The sequence below is a fragment of the Macaca fascicularis genome, chromosome 7, assembly GCF_037993035.2.
Source record: "Macaca fascicularis isolate 582-1 chromosome 7, T2T-MFA8v1.1".
Lineage (NCBI taxonomy): Eukaryota > Metazoa > Chordata > Mammalia > Primates > Cercopithecidae > Macaca > Macaca fascicularis.
Window position 1 is genome coordinate 49,292,546 of NC_088381.1, and position 20,762 is coordinate 49,313,307.

The window sequence follows — 20,762 nt, forward strand, 5'->3', positions numbered from 1 at the left end:
AGGGCGGGCGGGAAGCGCCTTTCCGCCCGGGTGGGAAGGCCGCGTCCCCATGGGACTGCCGGAGGGGGCTGGATCCCTATGGCCTGCGGCAAACACCACCACCTAGGCGGTCCAGGGGTCCCTCTCTCGGCGACTGGTGACCAGGAGGCCGCAATCTCTTCACATAAAAGCTCTACGGGTTTCCGCTCGGCCCTCACAGCGGCAGCGGACCGAACCGAGAAGGCAATTCCTGCTCAAGTCCTAGGCCCAGGTAGGCCGGGCCGTGGGGTCTCCCCGGGCTCCACGCAGGGGCGGCGGGGCGGGGCGCAGTGACGCAAAGAGGAGTGACGCGACGACGCAACGCGACGCGGTGACGCACGCCCCTTTGTTGGCTCAGTAGCGATAGCAGCGGCCGTAGAGGTGGCGCTGGGGACTGTTTTCTCTCGGAGGCCGGAGCGGAGCCGCGTCTGACTGAGGCGGGCAGCAAGCGGCCCCCTCGCTCCCTCCCTCCCTCCTCCGCGCCCTCCCCGCCGCCACCAGCAGTCAAACGCCAACCGCCGCTCCTGGGGAGGAGCCGCGGCCCGCGGGGCCGGAGCCAGGCCTGCGTCCGGACATCAGCCGGAGCCGGAGCGAGAGCCGGGGCCTCGGCGTCCCCGCCCTCTCCCCGCCTCGGCCAGCGTCCGCCGGGCCCCCGCGCGTCGCGCCATGGACTCGGACGAGGGCTACAACTACGAGTTCGACGAGGACGAGGAGTGCAGTGAGGAGGACAGCGGCGCCGAGGAGGAGGAGGACGAAGACGACGACGAGCCGGACGATGATACCCTGGATCTGGGCGAGGTGGAGCTGGTGGAGCCCGGCCTGGGCGTCGGCGGGGAGCGGGACGGACTGCTGTGCGGGGAGACGGGCGGTGGCGGCGGCAGCGCTCTGGGGCCCGGCGGTGGCGGTGGCGGCGGCGGCGGCGGCGGTGGTGGCGGGCCGGGGCACGAGCAGGAGGAGGATTACCGCTACGAGGTGCTCACGGCCGAGCAGATTCTACAACACATGGTGGAATGTATCCGGGAGGTCAACGAGGTCATCCAGGTGAGGGTGGCCGCCGCGCCAGCTGGACCGGGCTCAACCGGGGAGCGGATTCAGGCTGCACGCGCGGTCCCAAGGGACAGGCCTGGGCCTGGTGCGCAGCCCAGCCCGGTGCCTCCCGGCCTTGTCTTCTCCGCTGCCTCTGCTGGGGATAGAGGGTGTCGAAAGCAGAGGTTCGCCGATTAGCCGGGTGTGGGGAGGTACTCTGGGGGCGGTGCTTCCCAAGTCCTGCTATGGCGGAGGCCTTCGGCCGCCTAAGCCTTCTCTTGCGGGCAATTTCTGCCAGTCCCTGGCCCCGGTGTCCTTTCTTTGGCTGGGCGAGCGCCTGCTGGGGCGGGGCGGAGGAGGTGGGGTGGGGAAGAGGAGTCAGGAAGAATTGGGCCCCGACGAGGGTTACCCCGGCCTTAGCCTCATTTGAGCACTTTTGGAAGGGATTAGAGTAGGCCTTAGAGCAGCTTGGTGTACAGTTGCCCCAAGTGGGCACCAGTTAATAAAGAAATGGATCTTGGCAGTCTCAAGTGCCTACTTAAAGGGTGGGGGAAGGGAACTATTTCTCGGAAGAGGTGCTGATGGGCCTTTTCAGATGGTGAGGCTTCTGCTTACATCTTTTTTACATTTTTGCTGTTTGGGACCTAACTGCTACTTTCTCTAGTCGTAGCATATTACTTGCTTGAAGCTGTTGGAATAGTTACTGCATATTGCATACCCATCCTTGTAGCTAAAACGGCAACAAAATGCAGTGTTGTCTAATATCGGACAAGACTCTATTGTTAGAAAGAAGAGACTTTCTGCTTGTGAACTCCTTTCTCTGATATTTTCTATTTTGTGGTAAGTTAGGCTTGGTGTAAGTTGATAACCACATCTCAGTGAACCATATGCGTCAGATTTTGCATTTTTGAGCTTTAGAAAATCAAAAATCTTCATTTCTTTGGGGGAAAAAACCTCACTTGTCCTGAGGAATCAGGGATATGGCCGAAGAATAAAAATGAAGCTTGATTTAGTGTAACTTTTAGAAAACCTGGAAGGAAACATATATGAGCAGCAAGTTACTTACTATTGCCTCTTGCTTGTCAGTCATCATTTCGTTTTTAACATAAATTGGTTGGCTAAATATTCATTGACAAATTAGAAGTATGGCACTGTCAACTCGTTGACTTTCTATCATTAACAGATTTTTATAGTATTATAAGTAACAGTTTTAAAAATTGAATCATCTATTCAGGCACTGTTTGAATACAGCGTTTTGCATAATAGAAAAATGTCTGATACCTAGTGCCATTACTAAATAGTGGAAGTCTTAATTTTTTAATATAGAGAACGCAGTCTAAGAAGGAAGTTGAGGATTGTAGAAGATAATTTTTTTTTGTTTGAAGCAGAGTCTCGCTGTGTCTCCCAGGCTGGAGTTCAATAGTGCAGTCTCAGCTCACTGCAACCTCCGCCTGCCGGATTCATGCAGTTCTTCTGCCTCAGCTTCCCCGGTAGCTGGTACTACAGGCGTGCGCCACCATGCTCAGCTAATTTTTTGTATTTTTAGTAGAGACGGGTTTCATCATGCTGGCCAGGCTGGTCTCGAACTCCTGACCTCGTGATCCGCCCGCCTCGTCCTCGCAAAGTGCTGGATTACAGGCGTCAGCCACCGCGCCAGGCCTGTAGAAGATGCACGTGTAAGACAAATCTGATTAGGTAAGAAAAAATAAAAAGACAAAACAAGCCTGCCACCCAGAGACCTACACCAAAATGTCAACTGTAGTTATTTTTCTAAACCTTTGGATAGCTACTAATATGGTTCAACGTTAATAACAGTGGAACTGTACTGTATGTTCTGTGTTTTCAGTGGAAAAACATTATTACAAAAATCCTCTGAACAACCTTCTGTCAAGTAAGTTTTTCGAGAACTTACATGATTATTGATCCAAACTGATTTATTTAATCAGTCTGTGATTTGCCTTCCTTTTTATTTTCTAGTTTCTGGCTTTTATAAACATCATTTAAAATATTATTATAGGTCAGTCTTTGAGTGTTCTTACTTTCTTGGGATAAAGTGAATTGCTGAGTCAAAAGAATTTGCTCATTTTCAATGTGTTTGATACATACTACCACATTGCTTTCGGAAAAGTTATGCTAGTTTTCCCAACCAGTGTTTGATGGGCAAAAAAAACCTGGTGAAATTGAACTTTCGTTTGTTGGGCTTGGTATTTCTTTTTTAAATTGCCCCTCGCTTTTTGCTCATTTTATCCTCTCTTGCCCATTGCCCCTCTTTGGGATATTTATCTCTTACTGGTTTGTAAGACTTAACAGAGGTTGGAAATAGCAGTTATCTAGGTTTTTAATGTTGGTTTGATAAACACTGAATTTTACTTAGTTTACATTAGAGAGCTTACTGTTAATTCTTAAAAATTTAAATTCCCTGTTTCCAATTCTAATTTTCAGTATGAAATCAGGTAAGATACATTGGCAGGTGAAAAAGTTTGAAATGTAAAAAGATCACCAAATTAATTTAGTGTTTCCTTGGGAATTTGATTACTTTTTCTGGGAGAGGAGTTCTGGGCAACAGCATAAATACTGTTATTTGTGGATATCTACAGGTTAGGTTTGGTCTTCAAATAAGTCAACTTTATTTTTCTTTCAGAAAACTCTTGGTTTTCTGGCTTTCTATACTTTCCCGGTTAACATTTAAATAAAAGACCAAATATATTTAATTTGGTCTTTTATTTAAATCCTTTGTGGCTACCTAGCTTGCCTTTTCAGCTTTTAAGGAAAAAAAAAAAAAATCTGAGTTTTTTGTTTTGTTTTGTTCTGTTTGGAGACAGTCTTGCTCTGTCACCCAGGCTGGAGTGCAGTGGCCTGATCTCAGCTTACTGCAACCTCCACCTCTCAGGTTCAAGAGATTACCCTTGCCTCAGTCTTCCCCGCCCCAGCCGCCTCCCACCCTGGTATCTGGGATTACAGGCACCTGCCGCCAGGCCCAGCTGATTTTTGTGTTACGAGGTTTCGCCATGTTGGTCATGCTGGTCCCGAACTCCTGGCCTCAAGTGATCTGTCCTTCTTGGCCTCCCTAAGTGCTGGGATTACAGGTGTGAGCCACCATGCCTGGCCAGGGTTTTTTTTTTTTTTTGAGACAGAGTTTCACTCTGCTGCCCAGGCTGGAGTGCAGTGGCGTGATCTTGGCTCACTACAACCTCTGCCTCCTGAGTTCAAGCAATCCTCCTGCCTCAGCCTCCCGAGTAGCTGGGATTACAGGTGTGCACCACCACACCCAGCTAATTTTTGTATTTTTTAGTAGAGAGGGGGTTTCACCATGTTGCCCAGGCCGATCTTGAACTCCAGACTCCAGGTTATCCACACAACTCGGCCTCCCAAAGTGCTGGGGTTACAGTCGTGAGCCACCGTGCCCAGCCTAAAAAGTGGTTTTCTAATGTAACTGTATAAGTAGCTAGGTAAATTATTAAATGAACCCTGTTCAATTCTGCAGTTGGGAGTATTTAAACTTGCCATTTTGTATTTCCACAACAGTGTCCAGCAGATGTTGATTGTGCTTTCTAAGTATGCCAGGCACTATGTTAAGCAGAGGATATGCTTCTTGCCTAAGGAGCATATAGGGATAGGAAATATGGAGGTCCTTGGACTCCACTTCCAGAGATTCCTACTCATAAATGAAGTCTGGGGTGGAACGTGAGCGTCTCTGTATTTTAGACTTCTAGTGATAGTTAATCCACTGTCACGATTTTGACTCAGGCAGAGTGAGTGAGAAGAGCAGCAGCTCTTAGGAGCACAGATTGGGTATACCTAATCAAAATATCCGAAATGCTCTGAAATCACTTTGTTTTGTTGCCCAGGCTGAAGTGCAATGGCAAGATCATAGCTCACTGCAACTTCCAACTCCTGAGCTAAAGTGATTTCTCCTGCCTCAGGCTCCTGAGTAGCTAGGACTATAGGTGTGTGGCACTACACCTGGCTAATTTTTTTTCTTTTTTGTAGAGACACAGGGTCTTGTTTTGTTGCCCAGGCCAGTCTCAAACTCCTGGCCTCAAGTGCTCCTCGAACCTCAGCCTCTCAAAGTGGTAGGCCTGGAAATCCAAAACTTTTTGAGCACTGATGTGATGATGTTCAAAGGAAATTCTCATTGCAGCATTTCGGATTTCAGATTGTCAGATTAGGGATGCTGATTGTAAGTATAATTAAATATTCCAAATCTGAGAAACTTGTGATAGTCAACCTGTACCATATTTAGAGTGTGTGCCGAGAGGAATATGGACCTGGGACTGTTGAATGTGAGTGGTCAGAGAGGAGGTATAAAAAATAGTGGATAGGTATCTTGCTTTTATAAGATCTATTATGCTAAATAACTTTTTTTTTTTTTTGAGACAGAGTTTTGCTCTGTTGCCAGGCTAGAGAGCAGTGGTGGTGCGACATTGGCTCAGTGCAACTTCTGCCTCCCGGGTTCAAGCGATTCTCCTGTCTCAGCCTCCCGGGAAACTGGGACTATAGGCACATGCCACTACGCCCAGCTAATTTTTGTGTTTTTGGTAGAGACTGGGTTTCACCATGTTGGCCAGATGGTCTCAATCTCTTGACCTCATGATCTGCCTGCCTTGGCCTCCCAAAGTGCTGGGATTACAGGTGTGAGCCACCGTGCCCAGCCAAATAACTCATTAAAATATTTAAGTCTTACTGAAGAAATTTTCTGTTGGCTGTTGGTTTGAAAGATTTATTTCACCTATAAGGGATTTAATTAAAGAACCTCAAAGTTGAGATTGCAAGCCTAAACTAAGGAAGACAGTGTACTATTCTAGCATATTATTTACTGGTTGGGGAGTCAGTTATAGCCCTGGTTTTTTCTCTGTCTAGTTAGTATCTCAGAACCTTCAATTTTTTTTTTTTTTTGATATGAGTCTCGCTGTGTCACCCAGGCTGGAGTGCAGTGGCCCAATCTCGGCTCACTGCAACCTCCACTTCCAGGGTTCAAGCGATTCTCCTGCTTCAGCCTCTCAAGTAACTGGGATTACAGGCACTCACCACCACACCAAGCTAATTTTTGTATTTTAGACAAGGTTTCACCATGTTGGCCAGGCTGGTGTCGAACTCCTGACCTCAAATGAGCCACCCATCTTGGCCTCCCAAAGCGTTGGGATTACAGGCGTGAGCCATGGTGCCCAGCCAAACTTTTTTTTTTTTTTTTAAGATGGAGTTTCTGTCTTGTTGCCCAGGCTGGAGTGCAATGGCGTGATCTCAGCTCACCTCTGCCTCCCAGGTTCAAGCGATTCTCCTGCCTCAGCCTCCTGAGTAGCTAGGATTACAGGCATATGTCACCACGCCCAGCTAATTTTGTATTTTTAGTAGAGATGGGGTTTCTCCATGTTGGTCAGGCTGGTCTCAAACTCCCGACCTCGGGTGATCTGCCTGCCTCGACCTCCCAAAGTGCTGGGATCACAGTGAGCCACGCTGCCCGGCGTTGTTTTGTTTTTAATCTGGGACTGAAAATGAGGGAGTTGAATTACTGGATTGGTCCTTTTTTACATTAAGGGTTTTGTTTAACATTTTAAAAACCTCAGTTAATTGGAGATGTTCATTTTTTCCAAGAAATTGAATTCAGGTGTGCATATCGTAGTTAAATTCATTAATTGGGAGAGGAGGAAGAGGATGTACAAGCCTGTGCATGGTGTGTGCAGGCACACGTGTTTTGAAGTTACTGAAGTGTTTGGTACGGTTTAGATTTATTCCTCTTGGACTATGTTTTCCCGGCTTTATCTCCTTGAACTGTAAGTTTAAATTACGCTGACTTGTTGAATTGCTATGGCAGTAGTCCTATGAATCAAACTCTGGGGATGGGGTCTGGCTGTTTTAACAAGTCTTCTAGGTGATGGTGATGCAAGCTAAAGTTTGAGAACTGCTGATGTAGTTGAAATTTAACAGTAGTGTTTCTCTGTGTGTTATGTGTAGTGATAGATTACTACAGAGGTGGGTTAATGAGGCAAGGTAAATTGTTTAAGAAACTAATTAGGGGGCCAGGCACGGTGGCTCATGCCTATAATCCCAGCCCTTTGGGAGGCTGAGCCACGCAGATCACTTGAGGTTAGGAGGTTGAGACCAGCCTGGCCAATATGGTGATACCCTAGCTGGGTGTGGTGGTGCGTGCCTGTAATCCCAGCTGCTTGGGAGACTGAGACAGGAGAATTTCTTGATCCTGGGAAGTGGAGGCTGCAGTGAGCTGAGATCGCGCCACTGCACTCCAGCCTGGGTGATGGAGGGAGACTCTGCTTCAAAACAAAAACAAAAAATAGTAATGAGAAAATTTCCAGAACCTCGGCAACACTAGGCTAACCGATAAGGTTGGAAGGTGTTTGTCATCGTAGTTGCTGTCCTTCAGCTAAGGTGGTGTTTATTCAGTATTTTCCCTTTCCTTTCCTTTCTTTTTTTTTTTTTTTTTTTTTTGGAGACAGTCTCTCTCGCCCAGGCTGGAGTGCAGTGGTGCCATTTCAGCTCACTGCACCTTCCGCCTCCTGGGTTCAAGCGATTCTCCTGCCTCAGCCTCCCAAGTAGCTGGGATTACAGGCACCCACCACTATGCCTGGCTAATTTTGTATGTTTAGTAAAGACGGGGTTTCACCATGTTGGCCAGGCTGGTCTTGAACTCCTGACCTCAGGTGATCCACCTGCCTGGGCCTCCCAAAGTGCTGGGATTACAGGCATGAGCCACTGTGCCCGGCCAGTATTTGCAAATATACAAACCAAACTAGTGACATCTGACATTCTAGATTGGAGTTCTTTTTTTTTTTTTTTTTTTTTTTTAAGACGGAGTCTTGCTCTGTCACCCAGGCTGGAGTGCCGTGGCCGGATTTCAGCTCACTGCAAACTCCACCTCCCGGGTTTACACCATTCTCCTGCCTCAGCCTCCCGAGCAGCTGGGACTACAGGCGCCCGCCACCTTGCCCGGCTAGTTTTTTGTATTTTTTAGTAGAGACAGGGTTTCACCGGGTTAGCCAGGATGGTCTGGATCTCCTGACCTCATGATCCACCTGTCTCGGCCTCCCAAAGTGCTGGGATTACAGGCTTGAGCCACTGCGCCCAGCCGATTGGAGTTCTTGATTTCCCTTCCACTCCTAGATTTTTTTTTAATGTAGAACATTGAGTTTTCTGATTTATTAGTATGCTGGAAGAGATATAAAGTCTTGGATAGATATAAAGTCCTGTTTAAAGGAATATGAGAAGACTTACTCTTAAGGAGTTGACAGTCTCTTAGAGTTAAAACCAAGCTGTTAGGTTAGTGAGTAATTTAAGTAAGTGGATAGTAATAGGTATTCATGGAAGAGACACCTGTAGGTGTTGTCAAAGATGGCTAGGATTTGGGTGGATAAAAAAGAGGAAGTCATTCTAAGGAATTGAATGAGGTGAGAATGAGGAGAATTTTTGAGTAATGAAGTCAGCTAAAGTAGAATGGAGTTTTAAAATGCTGGATAATAATGTAGAACCTGGGAGATTAAAGACTATGATGAAAGGTAAGCAGAAGTCATCAGATTAGATTCCTTTCTTTTGGGGTTGACCTGTGGTAACTATATAGATTTAGTTATCTTTTGCCTTATGTTACCCCAAAACTTAACGGCTTAAAACAACAAGGATCTATTATATCTCAGTTTCTGTGAGTTACAATTCTGGATGCAGCCTACCTGGGGGCCTCTGGCTTATGGTCTCTTACAAGGCTGCAGCCAAGTTGACAGCTGGGTAGCAGTTCTCTCTCTCTCTCTCTCTCTCTTTTTTTTTTTTTTTTTTGAGGATAGAGGCTTGCTCTGGTGCCCAGGCTGGAGTGCAATGGCATAATCTCAGCTCATTGCAACCCTCAGCCTCCCGAGTAACTGGGACTACAGGTGTGCACCACCACGCCCCAGCTTATTTTTTTGTGTGTGTGGGTTTTTTTTGGTAGAGACTGGTATTTTTTTGTTTTGCTATGTCACTGAGGCTGCTCTTGAACACCTTAGTTCAAGGGATCTGCCTGCCTTAGCCTCCTGAAATACTAGGATTACAGGCATGAGCCACCGTATCTGACCTCAAGGCTTGACTGGGGAAGCTTCCCCTTCCAAGCTCACTCATTTGGCTGTGACGAGGCCAGATTTTCACTGGCTGGTTGTTGCCCACAGATACTAGTTCCTTGCCATGTGGGCCTCTGCATAAAGTGACTGACAACACAGTAGTTTGTTTCCTCCAGAGTGAGGGATCTGAGAGAGAAGGCCCATATAATGGAAGCCACAGTCTTTTTATAACTTAATCTCAGAAGTAACGTCGCATCACTTTGCAATATTTTATTTACTATAAGTGAATAATTAAATCCAGCCCACATGCAAGTGGAGGGGATTATACAAAGATGTGAAGACCAGGAGGCAGGGGTCTTTGGGGGCCATCTTAGAGGCCGGCTGTTTGTTTCTCTCTCTCTCTGTTAAGAGGTAAATTACAGCTATTGTATAATGCCTTTCTATCCAATCTTTTTATATACTACTGCGAGAACATAGTGTGTTGGATTTTTTATTTTGGGTTAACCATAAACTATTTACATTTGTCTTTGCAAAGCATATCTGTAAATGATAGACATTCCTAATAACCTTTCAGTGGCTTAAGTTTAAAATAGCTTGTAGTCTCAGAATTGGTAGGAATTTGAGAGTCTCCAGTTTACTGAATTTTTTTTTTTTTTTTTAACTCTAGCTACATAATGGAATCACCTGGGGATTTTTTTCATTACTCTTTTTTAAATAGAAAATTGTAGATTCGCGGCCGGGCACGGTGGCTTACGCCTGTAATCTTAACACTTTGGGAGGCCGAGGCAGGCAGGTCACCTGAAGTCAGGAGTTCGAGACCAGCGTGGCCAACATGGTGAAACCCTGTCTCTACTAAAAAAAAATACAAAAATTAGCTGGGCGTGGTGGTGGGTGCCTGTAATCCCAGCTAGTCGGGAGGTTCAATCACTTGAACCCAGGAGGCAGAGGTTGCATTGAGCTGAGATTGTGCCATTGCACTCCAGCCTGGACATCAAGAGCAAAACTCCATCACACACAAACACACAAAATTGTAGATTCACATGCAGTTGCAAGAAATAATGCAAAAATCCCACCTATTCTTTTTTCCAAAAAAAATTTTATTTCCCTAGGTTATTTGGGAAGAGGTGTGGTATTTGATTATATGAGTAAATTCTTTAGTGGTGATTTGTGAGATTTTGGTGTACCCATCATCTGAGCAATATACACTGAACCCAGTTTGTAGTGTTTTATTTCTCACCCGCTTCTCACCTTTTCCCCCCGAGTCCCCAGAGTTCATTATATCAATCTTATGCCTTTGCATCCTGATAGCTTAGCTCCCACTTAGGAGTGAGAACATACAATGTTTGGTTTTCTGTTCTTGATTTACTTCTCTTAGAATAGTAGTCTCCAATCCCATCCAGGTTGCTGCAAATGCCATTAGCTCATTCCCTTTTATGGCTGAGTAGTATTCCATCTGATATATATATATATACACACACACACACACACACACACACCAGTTTCTTTATCCACTTGTTGATTGATGGGCATTTGGGCTGGTTCCCCATTTTTGAAATTGCGAATTGTACTGCTCTAAACGGCATGTGCAAGTATCTTTTTCGTATAATGACTTTTCCTCTGGGTAGATACCCAGTAGTGTGATTGCTGAATTAAATAGTAGTTCTACTTTTAGTTCTTTAAGGCATCTCCACACTGTTTTCCATAGTGATTGTACTAGTTTACATTCCCACCAGCAGTGTAGAAGTGTTCCACTTTCACCACATCCATGACAACATCTATTATTTTTTAATTTTTTGATTATGACCATTCTTGGTGGGACTAAAGTGGTATTGCATTGAATCCCACATATTCTTTACCGATTTTTCTGCAATAGTTTACATCTTATAAAACAGTGTCTTGCAAAACATCTTGCACAGTATCACAATGAGGATAATGACATTGATGTGATCTAGTGATCTTACTCAGATTTTCTTACCTGGGGATTTTTAAAAATGCAGGCACCCAGGCCCTACCGCATACCAAGTAGGTGGGTCTCTGGGGGGTTTGGGCCAGGCATTGCCATTAAACAAGAATCTTCCCTGGATTGTTTTAATGCACAGCCAGGGTTGAGAGCTCCTGTTTTTGTAAGAAATCTTTCTAAAACACTGCCGTCTCTGCTTAACTACAAGTAAATAACAGTGAGCTATTTTGTGATGCATCTCAATCCAGTGTTTGCCTATTGATTTTTTTTAATGGAAATAAAATCTACTTCCATATTAGCTTTCACTCATTGTTCTTAGTACTGGTAGCACCCTGAATGGTTTTGTTTTTTATATAACTATCATTTTGGAATCCTGAAGGAAAAATTTTTTTTCCTAAGGTTAATCACCTCTCCTTTCCTCAGTCATTCCTTTTAGGTAATCACTGTCTTTCTTATAATAGGCATAGTATCATAGGCCATAACTTTGCTAAATTATTGACTATATACACAACTCATCCTTTGATCTTGACACTATATTACTATATAACTGTATAAATAGCTTAATTGTTTTCATTAAATGATGGGATAAATAGAAGAATGAGAATTTATTTAGGCTGACATTACTGGGCAAGATAGTAATCAGGCTCCTTCTAAACCTGGAGTGACTGGATCCTTTCGGGCCCACGGAGATGGTAGTAGTGGTGGTCCTTGCATTATTTTCTGTGTTTTAAAAAGCCTCATGTTTTTGTTTTTTTGTTGTTGTTTGTTTGTTTTGAGACCAAGTCTTGCTCAGTTGCCCAGGCTGGAGTGCAGTGGTGCGTTCTCAGCTCCCTGCAAGCTCCGCCTCCTGGGTTCACTCCATTCTCCTGCCTCAGCCTCCTGAGTAGCTGGGACTGCAGGCACCCGCCACCAGGCCCGGCTAATTGTTTTGTATTTTTAGTAGAGACGGGATTTCACTGTGTTAGCCAGGATGGTCTGGATCTCCTTACATTGTGATCCACCCTCCTTGACCTCCGAAAGTGCTGGGATTACAGGTGTGAGCCACTGTGCCTGGCCCCTGCCTCATGTATATTTTTTTAAAAAGCTGTTGAGCAACTTTTATAGAGTCAGTAGATTTCTATAATCACTTATAATTTAAGTTTCTCTCTAAATTTTTAATTTTTTTTTTCCTAAATTGTCATTCACCTAGTGATAGGTGGTCATCTGGTTTCCCCTTATCTGCAGTTTCAATTTTCAAGGTTTCAGTTACCTGAGGTGTGCAGCAGTCTGAAAATATTAAATAGAAAATTTCAGAAAGAAACAATTTGTAAGTTTTAAATTGTACACCATTCTGAGTAGTGTGATTAAATCGCTTACCATCCCACCCAGGACATGAATCATCCCTTTATCCAGTATATAGCAGTATATAGACTACCTACCTGCTTCTACTGGCCTCGGCTGGTCACTTAACTGTTATCAGATTGAAAAAACATAGCATGTATAAGTTCGGTATTATCTGCACTTCCAAGTTTCCACTGAGGGTCTTGGGACGTGTTCCCTGAGGATGAAGGAGACTGCTGTAGTGTCTCATTTGATGCAGCTTGGGGTATAGTTGATGCCCAATTAGTTGGTGGACAGTATGCTATCTCAGAAGGTGGCTTAAAAAATTCTTATTGCTCTAACATCTGCTCTGACAAATCAGCTTTCCAGAGCCCTATTTTTGTTTGTTTTTTTTCATTTTTAAAAATCACTTTTTTTTTTTTTGAGACAGAGTCTGTCGCCCAGGCTGGATTGCAGTGGCATGATCTTGGCTCACTGCAACCTCTGCCTCCTGGGTTCAGGTGATTCTCGTGCCTCAGCCTCCCAAGTAGCTGAGATTACAGGCATGCATCACCACACCTGGCTAATTTTTGTATTTTTTGGTAGAGACAGGGTTTCACCGTGTTGGCCAGACTGGTCTTGAACTCCTGACTTCAGGTGATCCACCCTCCTCAGCCTCCCAAAGTGCTGAGATTACAGGCATGAACCACTGTGTCCAGCCTGACAATTTTGGTTTTAAGGCCAAAAGTTTGAAGATTTAAATGAAAAATGCCAAATATTCAGGAATTTTCTCCTGGTTTTTTTTTTTTTTTTGTATGTAAATACTGTTCTGTAGTATTGTTCTTTCCTTTTTTGCTCTGTTCCACTTAAAAGTGTTAGAAGTGCCCTTACAATACATTTTGGCAAAAAACAGAGCAGGTAATGAAGTATTAGGTAACATTTTCTTGTTACTGAGACATTTGCTTAGACAATGCTAAGAATAACTATCATCCTAGACACTTACCCCCAGGCTTGCTTTGCCATTGCCTTTGAAACTGTCATACTTATAACTCAAGATATTAACTGACTCTAATTACCTGGTAATATGTCCTCTCTCCTAATCACAGTTGTACAGTGTTTTTAGGGATAAAGTGTAAACTAGAAACCGAGAAGTATTACTTGATTCTTAGCTTGTATTTGTAAGTAAAAGCTACTAATGTGGACATTTATCTTGGAATTTGTGACATTGGTACAGACATTTATCTGAAACTTACTTGAAACTCAAATTTAATACCTTCTCTCTTTGAGGCTTTTCCCACTTTGATTGGCTTATCTGAGAACCATTCTTGGGTTTTGAGTCATCCTTGAATTTTTTTTCCTTCATTTTCCACATTCTTATAATAGGCATAGTATCATAGGCCATAACTTTGCTAAATTATTGACTATATACACAACTCATCCTTTGATCTTGACACTATATTACTATATAACTGTATAAATAGCTTGTTTTCATTAAATGATGGGATAATAGAAGATCAAGTACAAAAGATATCAGTGGCACCAAACTATACTAGTAGTCACTGTGTTCTTCACCATCACTGACTCAGAGTAAAAAAATACGTTTCACTTAATCCTAAATGAAGAAGTAAAAATTACTAGTTTTCTAAGTCTTATTCCTTAAGGACACATCTTAATTGCTTGTGTGACAAAACAGGAGGTATGCATAAAGCACTTCTGCATACTGAAGTATGGTGGTCATCTCAAAATAAAAACATTTGTGTGTGCTTTTGACTTGTGAACTGATTTCGTTTCTGGACCTACCCTGGGCAGGTTTCCACAGTTGAGAATCTTAGCGTATTGTTGTTACTTTAAAATTCCACACACTACCAGTTTGTCTTTTGAAATGTTATTATTATAAGATGTCAATCCTAGCTAGTATGGTTCACTCTTGTTACATGTTGGCACCTCTGTGGGTTACGGAAAGCTTTGCCCTCTAAAGCAACCAGTTGGTTTTTAGGAAAGGAAAATATTGATCTTTGTGGATAAGTAGAGTTTTGTTAAAAGCTATTAGAAGGCTGTCTTTGGAAAAAATCAGAAAAATCAAAAGAGCTCTGAAAAGGATGATAATAATGGAAAAGAGGCCTTTGTAGCCTTGTGAATGTAATACGTATAGTCACCACAGATTTTTCAGGGAGGCTGGGTACGGTGGCTCACGCCTGTAATCCCAGCACTTTGGGAGACTGAGGCAGGAGGATTGATTGAACCAAGGAGTTTGAGATGAGCCTGGGCAACATAGTGAGACCCCGTCTCTAGCCAAAAAAAAAAATGTTTTTCAGGGAATGCTGAAATGTCTCCTCCTCCTCCTCCTCAAAAAAAAAAAAAAAAAAAAAAAAAAAAGAAGTCTCCTTCTTTTACAAGTTAGTCACCTTACTGAGTTTATTATAGCAGGGGTTCCCAATCCCCAGGCTGTGGCCTGGTTAGGAACTGGGCTGCACAACAGTAGGCGAGCAGCCAGCGAGCATTACCACCTGAGCTCTGCCTCCTGTCAGATTGGCAACAGCATTGGATTCTCGTAGAAGTGCAAACCCTATTGTAAATTGTGCATTCGAGGGATCTAGGTTGGCACTTCTTATGAGAATCTAATGCCTGATAATCTGAGGTGGAATATTCATTGTTGTCATTGTCCGTCTCCACTCCCCTCCCCCTCCTTTTCATGGAAAAATTGTCTTCCATGAAACCAGTCCCCTAGTGCCAAAAAGTTGGGGACCACTGTATTGTAGTCTCAAAAATGTTCATATTTGGCCTAAATCTATAGTCTGAGGAAGCATATCAAATCTTTATCATTCATGACAAGCAGGGGTGGGAGAGGAAGCAGGGATAGGAGTGGTTATGTGGGCAGCCAATAGGATAGGAAACTTAAAAGGAACCTACTTAGCCAAACATGTTTTGAGCCTTTGAGTCCCAATAACTAAACAGTGCGGATTAGGATAAAAGATTTGTTCACACCTGTAATCCCAGCACTTTGGGAGGCCGAGGTAGGTGGATCTTGAGGTCAGGAGTTCAAGACCAGCCTGGCCAACATGGTGAAACCCCGTCTCTACTAAAAGTACAAAAATTACAGGCGGGCTCCTGTAATCCTAGCTACTCGGGAAGCTGAGGCAGGAGAATTGCTTGAACCTGGGAGACAGAGGTTGCAGTGAGCCGAGATCGTGCCACTGTACTCCAGCCTGGATGACGGCAAGACTCTTGTCTCGAAAAAGATAAAAAAGAAAAGATTAGCATGATAGATCAGGCTTTTCATAATTTGCCCCTATCTACCTTAGCTGCCATTTCCTTATGCTTACTTGTGTTATAGCATAATAATCATATTCCCTGTGGAAATTTTCTGTATGCTTTTGTAAGGTTTTTTTCCTTTGCTTCAAATGCTTTCCCTCTACCCCCCCCTTAAACCCATTTATACTTAACGACCCACTGTAAACATTGTTTCTTCTTTGAATCTTTCCCTGTGAGCCTCAGAATTTTGTATATACTTTTTTAATAAAAAGCTCTTATCTCATTCCCTTACTAAATAGACTCTGAAATTCTTGGTGATTTGATCAGTATATTAATTTTGGTATTTCCATTGTACCCACAGAGTTCCTGGAACATAGCTGATAGACATTGAAAAGTTATATATGAATGGATTTTCTGATTGATTTTATTATTGATAAAAATAATTCTTGGTACTATCCCTATTTTTTTCCTTTGTGAATTGTTCACATTTCTCTTCTACCGAATTCACTGAATTAACACTTCCCTTATTCTCTAACATAACTACTCTTTGCTCTTAACCAGTTATCTTATGGAACTTTAGTTATCAAAACTGTTATGTGAAATAGGTGACATTTTTACTATTTTGTGATTGAGGAATTAGAGGTGTAGAGGAATTAAATAACCAGCTTTTCATAGCTGGAGTTGGAACTCAGTATTTTATATCATTAAATATACACAAACGTGTGAATGTTACTGTTGTGTGTGCTGGGTATTTTCTGTTTGCCTCTGCAGAACTCTTCTATCGTTTTCCATCCTGCTGTGCTCCAGAAGACAGACTTATACAGGCTGAGTCAGTGGGCTCTGACTTGTGACTTCATTGCTGTGGCCTCTGAATCCAAATAAATGATAAAAAGAGTGGAATAGAGTCAGAAGTCTACTACATACCCCATTTAAGACTTTACAGCTGGCCGGGCGCGGTGGCTCAAGCCTGTAATCCCAGCACTTTGGGAGGCCGAGACGGGCGGATCACGAGGTCAGGAGATCGAGACTATCCTGGCTAACACAGTGAAACCCCGTCTCTACTGAAAAATACAAAAAAACTAGCCGGGCGAGGTGGCGGGCACCTGTAGTCCCAGCTACTCGGGAGGCTGAGGCAGGAGAATGGTGTAAATGCGGGAGGCGGAGCTTGCAGTGAGCTGAGATCCGGCCACTGCACTCCAGCCTGGTTGACAGAGCGAGACTCCGTCTCCAAAAAAAAAAAAAAAAAAAAAAAAAAAAAAAAAAAAGACTGTACAGCTTACATATATACCATCCTCAAGAAAGTATCAAGTCAAAATTGCTGTTAAAACATTTACTGTTTTCTACTCTAGCATTTAAAAACACACAGTTTAATAAAAAATAATTCTACTCGACCAAAGTAATAGAATACATATATATTACATAAAATTTGTTCATGATTTATGTATGAAGTTACAAACTTAGACTAGTGGTCCACAAAACCCAGCATTCTTCTGAAAGAAGTACCAAGAGATTCTGGAAGAATAGCACTGTGAAACTGTTATGGAGGTACACTAGATAACAAATGCTTGTTTTAAAGGGAGAACAGCCAGTTTATTTTGCTCAGTAATAAGAAAATAGTTCTTTAGTAAAGTTCTCAGGTGAGCTTATTACTAATGCCATTTAACTTCAAATGTGGGAAAATATGTTTACTTTTTATCCTACTCTTTACCACCTCTTATGAAGGGGAAAACTTAGGGAGTGAGGCTCAAATTACTAGTCATTTAATTTGGAAATGTTCCTTTGAAAAGAACATATGTACAAAATTTTAGTCACTGTTTTGTTACAGAATTTTTAAATGTAATAATTACATTTCATTGGCTCTAAAAATGTCTGGTTTTAATAATAATCTCTAATTGTATTGCATTAATATAATAGCTGGGTCCTTAGGATATATGATAATGTATGAAGCTTGATTATAATGTTCCATTATACCCAGCTATAAAGCCAAAGTGGTGAAAATAGGACTTTTAAATATACAGAAGTTTTCTAGTCACCCTTAGGAATGAAAGTATAATATTAAGCAATATTTGTAGATTTAAGGAAACAGTAAGCTTGCCTAATCTTTGATTCATACCACAGTAAACACAGTTTTTGATTCACATAGAGTCAAATTAACAAGGTTGGAAGGATCCTAACAGTTATCCTAGCCAACCACATATCAAGTACTACCTCCCTGGTAAGTTATCCTATAGACTATTCTGAAGTGTCTACTCTGGCTAAACCTTCACAGCCACTTCCAGAAGTGAGCACACTTAATATTTGAACAGCTCTGATTTAGAGTTCTTTCATACTCTGATTTTGTCTTCCTGTAGCTTTTTACCTGAACCTATCTGGTTCTAATCCTTCTCATGATAGCCGTTCTATAGTTTTAAAGATTTATTGAACATAGTGGAGACTAGCAATGCAGTAACCTAATCCAGACTAACATTTTTTTTGGGGGGTCAGAACCCAGAATAAAGCTGCTGCTTATTCTGGGTTTACTTCTTAGGGATTGTTGATTGTCTTCACTGGTATTTTGGAGTGAGGCCTGTGCATGTCTGTTGAGGCAAAGTTACATAAGGTAGAACACTACAGCAGCACATGTACACCTGTTCAATTAAATAAATACCAGGCAGATCTGTTCATACCCTCATTGTAGATACTGAAGGGTTGGTGGGTTTTGCAGTAACAAATTAGTAAGTAATTCATCTTTTTTTTTTTTTTGAGACAGAGTCTCGCTCTGTCACCCAGACTGGAGTGCAGTGGCGCAATCTCAACTCACTACACGCTCCGCCTCCCGGGTTTATGCCATTCTCCTGCCTCAGCCTCCCGAGTAGCTGGGACTACAGGCGTCAGCCACCGCGATCGGCTAATGTTTTGTATTTTTTCTAGTAGAGAGGGGGTTTCACCATGTTAGCCAGGATAATCTTGATCTCCTGACCTTGTGATCCGCCCGTCTCGGCCTCCCAAAGTGCTGGGATTACAGGCGTGAGCCACCGCACCCGGCCAAGTAATTCATCTTGATGTTACTATTTTATTAATAGTTTTGAGTTCTGTATATTTCCTCCAACTCAGAATTTATAAAAATAAAAGCACTTTCTAGACAGTTAACTAGTTAGCTCTGAATAAAATGTTTTGTAGTACCCTTTTAAAGATTCTAGATCATTTTAAGCAAAGAATATTGAAATTACGTTGCAAACTTATCTTTGTGAATCAGGTTTTTCTTCATTCTATGTACAAAACAAAATATAGAAATAAGTTGTATACTGAGCTCTTCTCCATAACCTCAGATTTTTTTTTTTTAAAGTAAAAACAGTCTTAGTGTGCTAAGAGTGACTGTTTATAAACTTTTTAAAAGGATTTCAAATTTTTTTATTGTTTGACTATGCATACATGTATTTTCTTGGCTCAAATTCAAAAAGCACAAAAGATTTAAAAAACCCATACATCTGCCTTTATACCTCAACTACCTGGTTCCTTCCCTCACAGTATTGTTGATGTCTTAATGCTTTTCTCGTAAATGCAGAACCCTTCCCCAACCTGATTTTTATATTTTTTATAAGATCCTAAATATATTATAGTTACTTTATAAATTTCTGAGGTTAGTGGGTCCCTAAAAATAATGCTTCAGTTGAATTGGGAACCATTTGTAAATTGAGTACTTGATTTATTTTTGTCAGTTGAGATTTCTTTAGCTGCCACACTGCTGGGGGGATACAGATAATGGACAACTCTTTAAGAAATAATCTATAAATAAAGTACAATGTGATGATATGTTTCACAGTAGAAGCATAAGGTCAAGAAGGAGTATTTAATGCTGTTCTCTGGGAGGACCGACTTGCTAGTAGAAATGGAAGGAAGCTGAATCTTGAAAAACGAATAGTAGCTTACTAGGCAGATGGGGTTAGAGGTGGCATTCCAGACAAAGGAGGAAGAGGAATGGAAGAAGTTCTGGTATGTTGAATGAACAATAAGGAATTGAATATTGCTGAAATTACTGGGAAGTAGAGTGGTAGGAGGTGATGCTAGACAGGCAGTGTGATCAGTTTATGAAAGCCTTTAGCATAGTGAGTGCTATTGCGATGGACTTAATTCACTAGGACTATATGAAACAACTTTAAACTTTTAAATTAATAAGGGATTAGAGTTTAAAAGGCCGCTCTGTTGGTACTATAGGAAATAAGTGAGAACAGGGTGAGATTAGGAAACTGGGAGAGTAGTAGTGAGTAATCCATTAGAATAACTTGTGAAAGAAATGGGTTAGCAAGGCTGGAATGGAGGAGGCAAGGCATTCAAGATACAAGTGAGAAATGATGAATTATTAGGAGAAAAAAAAAACTTGGTGATTAAGTCTTTGGTATCATTTAGAACCACATTCAGTTCCAGCTTTGCCTTTTACCAGCTCTGTGACTTCGTGTGTAATATGATTTTAATACATTCTGTTTCATCATCTGTGAGTATTGTGATTGTATAGTTAAAGCTTTAAGCAACTTTCATTTAACTAACTTGGTGAATAGTTAATAGTTGCTCTCCATTTACTCAGTAAAACAGACCTAGGCAGTGTTCATGACAGGCTCTCAGCTTGTAGGCCTAAGTGGCAAAATTAACCAGTCACGATAGCTCTCATACTGTGTGATATCATTTATACAAAATGTCCTGAATTGGCAAATCTATAGAGATAGAAAGTAGATCAGTGGTTGTCAGAGGCTGAGTGGGAGAAATGGGGAGTGACTGCTAATGAGTATAGGGTTTCTTCTTGGGGTGATGAAATGTTCTAAAATTAATGGTTGACACAACTATGTCACAACTCTGTGAATATAATCAAAACCACTGAACTACTTTTGAGAGTTAATTTCATGGTATATCTCAAGTTGTCACAGAAAAAAAATCTAATTCAATTTTCCCCATTTGTCCAATATGTCTTTTATAGTTTTTCTTCTTTAGGTCAAAGATCATGGATTGCATTTGGTTATTATGTCTCTTTATTTGCCCATGTTCTTGATGGGTTAAAATAGTAAAGAATATACAGATGGTTAGATCTCCTATACACAAAAGAATATACAAATGGTTAGATCTCCTATAAAAAAAAGTTTCCTGAAACTTCCTTAAATGTGTAGCATGGGTCTAGTTTATTTTAGATGCATGCAAAATAA

General features: G+C 42.2%; 1 protein-coding gene across 3 annotated transcripts in view; it reads left to right on the forward strand.

Moving 5' to 3' along the window:
* The first annotated feature begins 374 nt into the window (after positions 1 to 374).
* ARIH1 (ariadne RBR E3 ubiquitin protein ligase 1) overlaps positions 375 to 20,762 on the forward strand; it is a 112,338-nt gene continuing 91,950 nt past the window's right edge. For all 3 annotated transcript variants that reach the window (XM_073996202.1, XM_045395690.3, XM_073996201.1), the window contains exon 1: positions 375 to 1,059. In XM_073996202.1, the coding sequence (XP_073852303.1) occupies positions 1,029 to 1,059 (31 nt within the window). In that variant the 5' untranslated portion in view covers positions 375 to 1,028. The remainder of the gene's footprint in view (positions 1,060 to 20,762) is intronic.